General features: G+C 37.4%; 1 protein-coding gene and 1 long non-coding RNA gene across 8 annotated transcripts; one reads left to right on the top strand and one right to left on the bottom strand.

Annotated features, from left to right (window-relative positions):
- The first annotated feature begins 1 nt into the window (after position 1).
- On the top strand, positions 2-4,941 carry LOC111264291 (deoxyribonuclease TATDN1). 6 transcript variants are annotated; one of them, XM_022840056.2, is made up of 6 exons: positions 2-233; positions 1,302-1,564; positions 2,094-2,291; positions 2,565-2,867; positions 3,284-3,463; positions 4,802-4,941. In XM_022840056.2, the coding sequence occupies exons 2-6, from the start codon at positions 1,391-1,393 to the stop codon at positions 4,892-4,894; spliced, it is 948 nt and encodes a 315-aa protein (XP_022695791.1). In that variant the 5' UTR covers positions 2-233; positions 1,302-1,390; the 3' UTR covers positions 4,895-4,941. The 6 variants fall into 6 exon arrangements, with proteins under 6 accessions (XP_022695791.1, XP_022695790.1, XP_022695789.1 ...); XM_022840055.2 differs by having other exon boundaries at positions 1,299-1,564; XM_022840054.2 differs by lacking the exon at positions 2-233 and adding an exon at positions 701-921.
- Positions 4,942-5,330: 389 nt separating this feature from the next.
- LOC111264297 (uncharacterized) lies at positions 5,331-8,512 on the bottom strand. Of its 2 annotated transcripts, XR_002682806.1 has the most exons (3): positions 7,834-8,222; positions 5,674-5,918; positions 5,331-5,472 (listed from the first exon to the last, which is right to left on the bottom strand). It is a non-coding gene; the product is annotated as an uncharacterized LOC111264297 (long non-coding RNA). The 2 variants fall into 2 exon arrangements; XR_002682805.2 differs by lacking the exon at positions 5,331-5,472 and having other exon boundaries at positions 5,509-5,918; positions 7,834-8,512.
- Between the last annotated feature and the right edge of the window lie 608 nt (positions 8,513-9,120).

Raw genomic sequence — 9,120 nt, 5'->3', positions numbered from 1 at the left:
CAAGCTGAAGGCCTTTCATCTTGATCAAAACTCGAGCATTTCGCGTAATTCATGAGCTAATTGGATAAAGATGATGAGGTGATGAGTTCCTAGTAGAAGGTTATACAAATAATGAAGAGACAGCATTTCCTTCGGCCACTTTGGCTTACTTTTGCTACTCATTCCAGAAAACTGTTCCATAACCTATGATAGATAATAGTGCAGTTGAGTAAACAATTGGTAAAAGACTAAAGGTGAGTATATCAAATAATCTGTTAATCACTGATTTAATTCTGATTTCATATTTGAATTTCATATCCACCCTCTCTATATAAAATTGAAACCATCACGTTCGCCTGAGTCACAAACAACCAACGGTTTAGCGGCAAACAAATGCTAAGTAAAATACATTTTTACATATATTTACATCACCGTAAAGTGTCAAATATAAATAAAGTGAGCCATTTTATCTGACAGATTGGGAGGCAGCAAACGGTAAACAACTGAGTATGGGTGCTTGGAGCCTAATATATATATATATACATATACATATATATATATATATTGCTTATTATCTGCAAGAAGAAGCAATTTCATTTATTTTTCCATTGTTTAGACTATTTCTGAAGAAAAGTTTTCGAATCACAAAAAATGACGTAGCGTTGTCGTTCCCTGACTTGCTCTCCACTGTCCTGTTGTTCTTAACATGCCGATGTAAACAAGTGCAGACTGCGACATCGGCGTCAGCTGTTGAACCGGTGGCCATCCAATGAAGTTCTTCCTTTGTCTTCTTGTACATGCTAATAGACACAAATGTCCACGACAGTATATGCATGTCTATTAAATATGCCAGCGGTACCTTTTGATGACTAAACGGAACTTACTAGTCGGAAATTTGTACCGTAACACATGTGTTTTAGACTTATTCGAAGTAACATTGAAGTAAGTTCCAAACCAAAGGCCACAGAGTAATCGAATTTATAGTAGGTGCGGGTCCTAGGGTATTAGACAGAAACATTAGCCGTAACGTCTGGCCTGCATAGTTCATAACATAAATACGATAATTTTCATCACTCAACATTTCACCGAAGGGGCGACTATTTGAACTAACGGTCAAAACAACAAACCTTGAAACTACTGTGCCTTATCAGATCTGTTCAAGTGGAGGTTGACAGTCTTCTACCGAAATCAGGTGTTCTGAAATATCAATTCTTCGTAATATAGTTTCGAATTTTTCTGAACGTCCGGTCGATCCGTGATAGACGAGTAGCCCTTGTTTTTTTTTTTTTTCGCTTATTTTTTTCATGATTCATTTCCAGCAGCTTCAGGTTTACGTCACTGAGGCTAGCCGTACGCTACACGAACATATTATATCAGCCTGCACTAAAAAAATATTTACCATCTTGGAAAGATGTTGCGACGCCGTTTCATAGACATTGGTGCAAATATCACTGATGAGGTATTTCGAGGTGTCTACCATGGAAGTACTAAACATCCTGATGACTTCGAGGCCATGATTAAGCGTGCGAAACAAGTAGGCCTCTTGCTTGTGGTGTTTTGGATCTTTGAGAGTTTTTATTCTACGGTTAATATTCAATACCTGTTGGTTAGGTGGATTGGTTCAAGGTGCTCCTATTAATATTTTAAAGGATATTACTTGAATTTGTTTGGATTAGATTGAATTTTGTTGTTTCACTGTCGTTTATATTAAGTTCGATACAGTTTTTGTATAATAATATTCCAACTTATTAGTATCAAGTTCATAAATTTTGGAGGTACTTGTAATAGTCTACTTGATTATTTTGCTAGTGTGAATACGACCAAGAAAAGCAGCTAGAAAGTAAAGCAATTAAGTAAATAACAATGGTTATCGAATTATTTCTTTCAAAACTTTGCTATATACGTAGTATAGCAATTTTAGCAGCAATATTAACTGAGCGTTTAATTATTATTTATTTGTGCCCGTAACTATATATAGTTAAGGCTTCAACCTTCTATAAAATTCTTTATTTAACAATACATATTAAATCACCATCTGAAATATAACAAGTAATCAGGTGATACTCAAACAAACGCCGACACAGCGCTCTAAAATGTATCCTAATTGTTGATAGGTTGGCGTACAGAAACTTATAATTACTGGGGGAAGCCTCGAGAGTTCTAGGCAGGCCTTGGAACTAGCGTCGACAGGTTCAGACCTCTACTGTACAGTCGGTTGCCACCCCACTCGTTGTTCAGAATTCGATAACTATTCCCAAGGTCCTGAGAAATACCTCGAGGAACTTATTAAATTGGCTCGCTCTTCTGAAAAGGTACGCTCATACGTTTTCGAAACGATTGATTAACAGGCTGGACTGAGCTCTTCGAATGTAAGTTAGAGCCCAGCTTCAGTAACCTCACTTTACTGACCGATTATAGAATAAATGCACGGGGGACTTTCGAGTGCTGCATTTGTGCAAATCGTGTACTAATAGCGTTTGTTTACTAGAATTTAATAGACTACTTTCTAGAGCCGTTGAATCTGTGCGGTACAATTATTTTTTTCATACGTAATAATGGTAAGTTTTGTTGTCCTGTCAATAAAGGTTGTTGCCGTAGGAGAGTTTGGTCTCGACTACGACCGATCGCAGTTCTGTTCGCCAGACGTTCAACGGCAGTATTTCGAATTCCAGTTCGAGCTCGCTGTTGCGATTCGTAAGCCATTATTCTTACACTGCCGTAGCTCAGGTGAAGATTTTTTACGGATACTCCAAGCAAACAGAAAAAGGTTCTCTACTGGAGTTGTACATTCGTTCGATGGTACGTGGGATCAAGCTCGTGCCTATATCGATATGGATCTCTACATTGGTATTAATGGATGTTCGCTCAAAACTATTGAAAATCTTGAGGTGAGTTTCTTAATGGAAATTTAATAATGAATTATTATACTTATTGAGAATATGGACAACATCCAATTAACGAAAATAAGGAGGAAGGATTAAGTGGCAAGGCTGTGCTGGGTATATCGAACATTCAGAAGTAAGGCAATAAAGATACGTCTCTTAACCTTACTGATTCAGGGTCCAACCTTAGCAGACTAGATCAGTACGTTATCGATTTTTTAACAACAATTATTATCGTTTTTTATCTATAGTTGTATCTGAGATAATAACAAAGTTTAATCGTTTAGACAATTCCTTTTTTTAGTGACCGGCTTATGACCATCGTTCTAGTTAAATTATAGCAACAAACAGTTTTAAATAAACAGGCTTACCCAGGCTTACCTGCTAAAAAATTACTCCTTTGCACATATTCGATTCGACAGGTGGTCAAAAAGATTCCATCAGATAGGCTGATGATTGAGACTGACTGTCCGTATTGCGACATTAAGCCGACCCATGCGGGACACAAATTCGTCAAGACGACGTTCGAATCAAAGAAAAAGGAACGTTTTGAAGAGGGTAAACAAGTCAAAGGAAGGAATGAGCCGCAGAATATTGTTCAGGTATGAAACAAAAAGATGGGCTTGCCAACAACGTTTGTCAATGTAACAACAAGATGTACACTTAGCTCTCTTTTCATTTAACTACTCTTCATCATTGCTGTTGTTTCTCTGTGTTTCTAAACGAATAAGAGTTTGTGGATGTATATATTATATGTTCGTACAGGGTGTTTGAAAATTTAGTGTATCCTGTAGGGTTGGGTTTCTGACTGAGCATTATACACGAATTCCCACTATGGCGAGCAGCATAAATGTCCTGAACACTATAGTATGGCATGACATTCACAACGTATGCGTGTTCGTATGTGCAGACAATTCTCTTTAAAAATGGGTTCAACGATTTTTACTCTTTTTTGCGTACAGGCTTAGCTTGACGAGGAGGTGAATAGAGTGAGAACAACATCGTACCTAGGATAGATTTTTTTATGCAAAAAGAGTGCCGACAACTTTCCCACAGATTCAAACGTACAGTGAACAAAATTACCTTAGGAAATTTTGAAAAATAGCTTTAAAAAAATATCCGAATGGAAGAAACCGATTTTTTTTCGATATAGAGTTAAATCCTTGAAAGAAAATTGATATCTCTGAAGTTAATATGATGTTTTATCTTAAAAATAGATACGTTTCTAAAAGGAATCCATGCTTTCGTATGGCTTAATTGCTTGGTTTCCCAAGCCGCATAATATTTTTATGGTAATTTGGAAATTTACGCCACTGAGGAATAGCAGAACAACTGCGAAGGAAAATGCAAAGGAAAAATGGGGGTAGTCGTAGCACAATTGGAATGAGCGCACAGGGTAATTGACACTAGAAGAATAAGAAGCCTGCTCCAGGGTACCGCACTACTTAGAATATGAGGGATTACCTCAATAAGAGTAACTAGACAATCAAAAGAAGATATTGAAATTAAAGAAGAATTGTGATCGAGCTGTTAAAATAGATTCGTGGGATAAACAGCAAACTAACGCATTAACTGCATATAATAGATAACTGCCACGGAAAAACTGCAATAGAGAAACAGCAAAAATAACTGCGATGGAATCACGGGTGGAGTGCAACAAACTGATAGAACCGTGATTCGGCTTCAGATTTCTAACTTTGGTTCAGTCTGAGAGCGGTCGGAAGTCCTTACAGTTTTAGATTGCAAAAAAAGCAAAACAGCGGTGCGCGGCATCAAACGTGTATACATAGTCTGTATATTTTGCTGGACAATGAGGAATAGGTAATGTGTAGTGCTGTTCGGTACATGTTAGTTGATGAGATCCGTTTGGTAGTTATATATATATGCAACATAATGATATTATGATTATAAAGCTTCACATTTCTCATCATCTGCTTTAGGTCTTGGAGGTGATCGCCGGCTGTAGAGGTGAGGACGCTGACCAACTTGCGGATGCCTTATACGCGAATACGGAAAAAATTTTCTTTAAATGACAAGATTTTGGAAATAAACTACTATATTGTTGTATTTAATTATTCAATATACGTGTTTTTAATGTTTCTCTTAATAATTATTACCTGCTTCAGCTCGCGCATACAAAGCTGCATCATAGAAAAAGTACCGCCCAGTAAATATGTTTATCGAAGATCTCTGTGCTTGCAGGTGATACTGTGCCGGTTTCAAACAAGGTTTTTAATGGACTGGTTTGTCGTTACGTTTTTCTATTGTTTAAAAAGGAATTTAAATATTTGTAATTCGTCCAGCAACTTTTTAGTTGTTAGAAGATATGTTTGTTTTTCAATTCGGCTGACCCCTTCATCTCTACGATGAGGTACCCGATATCTGTGGCGTCAGTTCAAATCGACCACAAGTTTAAAAGTACGATGCCACTTGCAAAGTGAAGGTTTCACAAAAAAAAGGACAACGAAATGGCTTTTATATGTACTACGTCATTTATGCCGGTACGTCTATGATTGGCTCCAGTTATTAGCTTTTTGAGCAATACGTAAGCAAGTATCAGTGCATTCATGCTCTAAGCAGACGAGTGTAAACAACATATGACAGACAATAACTGAAAGAATAAGATTAATAGAAAGACATTTAGAAATATGGAAAACATTATTTAGAACTTTACTTAAAAATTGTGCGATAACTTTACATTGACCTCCTTAGCACGTTGAAATCTCGTGGTCTTTCTGGATTTTAAAAACGGGGGCAATGATATGATGCACCAAAAAAATTATATATATATATATATATATGAAAGACAGACCTGCGGACCCCACAGATTCGTCTGTATCGCCGTTATCGTGGATCTTTGCGGTGGCGTTAACTAATTAGTACAGAGCATACGACTGATTATAGCCATATCCGAAACCAGTGCTTCCGAGGTCCTAACGGTGCGGGGCATCTAGATATTTCTATGCTATGGAACCCATCACGTTCACGATATCGGCGGTTCCACGGTAGCCAGTTGGTCGAATTTATTCCCGGCATATTTGTGCGCTTTTTCTGATCCTGAAATAAAAGGAAATAACTATAAGTCTTATTTCTATGTTTTTTTTTCTCCAAATGACAAGGCTCTTCTGTCCGCGAAGATTGCGTGTAAGTACTTACGACGATGATAGCAGACATAATGAAAACCAAAGTGACCGACATAAGAAGTCGTTTCTCCTGGAAATAGACTACAGTAAACCCCGTATTGTCACTGAAGTTATCAGTTTGAAGCAGCGTTGTACGTCCATGTGAGTAAAGTTCTAAAAATATTTAAAACACCAAAATGGAAAACCTAGCATACGTTCTAAAATAAATCAACTAGATTCGCAGTGAAATTAACCAGCTTCATCAAAACAGTAATTAGAGACCGATGAAATAAATTGAATACACCAGCATTTCCTTATATCTCGATACGTAAAGTGATTTGCAAGTATTAACTTTCATGGTACGTTATTAAAGTTCACTGCCAGTAAGTGCGATTGCAATATAGCCTTCGTTTTGGAACTGGAAACATCTGAATTCAATAACAATAGGAATCGCCACTCTTGACCCACCTTTCTATAGCAGGTAAAATATTGCTTAAGTTCTTTGAGTGTCGCCTTATAGATTGGCCCGCGAAAAACTAATACATTTGAACGATGTTCTTTTCTAAATACCACAAAATTTCCCAGTTAACGCTTACATATCCGTATAAATAAAAGCCCCTCATAGAATGGACCTATTTGAGTATACACAGCAATGTTCTCTAGGTTTACATGGATCAGAGGTCTAAAACGTTTATGCCCCGTTCTATTTGATTTTAATTTTTAGTAGTTAATAGATATGCTTTATTGACAGAATAAGCTGATAATTGAGCAAAAAATGCAAAATTGTTTTTCTTTTATACTTTACTGAGACGCAAAGTATGCGAATTTCTGATTTTTTTTCATTGTTTCTCTTTTTGTCATGCTTTGTTGGGTTACTCCGCGTCGTGCCTATATCTGCAGTATACTTGGGCATTGTTTCGAAAATCTCCGGAGGGCACCTTAAGAGTTAAAGTTATAGTTAGTTGGTGCTCCTCCAGCGCATCAACTAGATTTGGAAGCACTTCTTCCCCGGTTTCCTCCATTGCTAATGGTAGTTGGTTAATTGTTTGGCGTTTTTGATTGGCGGATAAAGACACTAGGACTTCTGCAAAATCGTGTGTTCGAATTGAGCACTGAACGCTTTCGAGTTGATAAACGACGTCTAATATTTATGGTTTTATTTCTCCCAGTAATAATATACACGTAAGTATATGTATAAGATCAGCTGTATCCAATGGCTACTCGGACACGACTACAAGTTTCTCATCGATTCGAAAATATCTTCAGAACATAAAGGGCTAGGTATTTTTTGTTTATTATTAATCGTATTTTGATGCAAAATGAGCAAGCAATGGCTGTGAATAGGTGTATCAGAACACAATTAATTGGATAAAGCATTTAAATATTATCTTATTCAATATAATTAGATGGTTCAAAATGCATTTCCAATCTACACTAATACCATGGCGAAAAAGAGACTTCCAAATATTTGACATGCTGTCATAATAAATTCTTAAATGCGTTCTTGTATTTCAATTGCGGCCTTTATTAGCGCATAAAACAGTATATATTGTTTGGTACATTTCCACATAGATTGAAGTAAACGAGGCTGATCAACATTACATGGATGGATTGCATGGTTTGAAAGCACTTTCCGGATGGAGTAGTGCACCGCAAACCGAACATGTATTCTGTCGTTAAGTGGAGGCTAGTTGAGTGCGCAGACTATTATCAAGGCATGCTGCCAGGATGCTAGTAATGCCCGAAGAAAAGGCAGTAACTCTTTTGCTGTGCGCGAAACTAACTCTTTTGACGCAGTTGTTTTCCTCGCCTCGTGTTAAAATTGGCCTGGTACTATTTAATTTACTCACCTACTGCTTTCTGTTCTTAGTACACAAGGTCACTTCCATGATGTATACGGACGCGTCAAAATTCATTGCGGAGATATTTTAGGACAGAAGCAGGAGAGAAGTTTCGAATGTTGTTGTCGATCTCGATGGCGTCACCTCTTCCGCCGTCAGTTTTTCGGGGGTGTTGTAAAGTATTCATCATTACGATTAACGCGATAGCCTTTTTAAAAATAATCGAGTTACCTAGACACAGGCGACTTGTCCGTTGGACTGCGCCGGCTTGTACGAGTCTGCCTGATCTTGCTGACTAGCAAGCAGGATTCATTAGTGAGCCATCGTGATTTGCTGAAGCTACCGCGCTCGTCATTTGCCTCTTCAATGCGCTCACTGTTTCGCGGACTGCACATTGTATCGCGCATGGTTAGAGTGTACACCCGTTATTGAATGTAACCACTTACCTTGCTTCCCTTGACTGCACGTAATATTCTATTTACACTGATGAAAAGAAGTTTCTATGAAAAAAGTTTTCGTTGACATACGAAGCTAAGTAGTAGCTAGTCAACAATCTGATAGCATATAAAGAAGTTTTACGCACTTATAAAGAGCTAATTAAGCACATATATCGTCAGCAGTCTTAGTATAATAGAGGTATATAACCCATGTCGGAAACGTGCTCTACCTACTAAGTCAGGATTGAATAAGTACGTACTGCTTTGTAGAATTAAATGTATTAATTCATCGATTTCGACCTTTACAGTATTTTTCAATAATTTTAACGTTTTTTTTTTTGGTTTGGGCAAAAATAAAGCCTCTTTCGGCCTCGATAAAAACAAACAATTGTGCCCGAGCAGCAGCAGCAGCAGCAGCAGCAGTAATGCGTATCAACCACGACGAATCATGACTAAATCGATACCGGTATGCAATTGTATTTCTATATGCAATTATATATCTCCATTTCATAATATGTACATATTAATAAAAACCCTTTAATGGTCTCACAGACTTTTTCATGACAGGTTCAACAGATAAGATCATAAATAAAACCTACTGTTTGTACTAAAATATTACGCCAGGTCGCAAATTCACCCTTACGAAATTTTCATCTGAAGAAAAACGAACTTAAATGTAGACAGTATGGCTTAAGTCCTTATAACTTGGTTATTTTGTTTTTGTTACATAGAAAAAAAACGTAGCTAGAAGTGCGTGAGTATGCCTGTGGGACAAAGAATATACCCGCTGTATATATGTAGTAGCAATAACAGGATAATGAAAGGGCGTGCTCGTGCCAGCGGTCGGTAGCAGACGAAA

The sequence above is a fragment of the Varroa jacobsoni genome, unplaced genomic scaffold (assembly GCF_002532875.2).
Source record: "Varroa jacobsoni isolate VJ856 unplaced genomic scaffold, vjacob_1.0 scaffold_844, whole genome shotgun sequence".
Taxonomy (NCBI): domain Eukaryota; kingdom Metazoa; phylum Arthropoda; class Arachnida; order Mesostigmata; family Varroidae; genus Varroa; species Varroa jacobsoni.
This window is presented reverse-complemented; position numbering and strand designations above follow the sequence as displayed.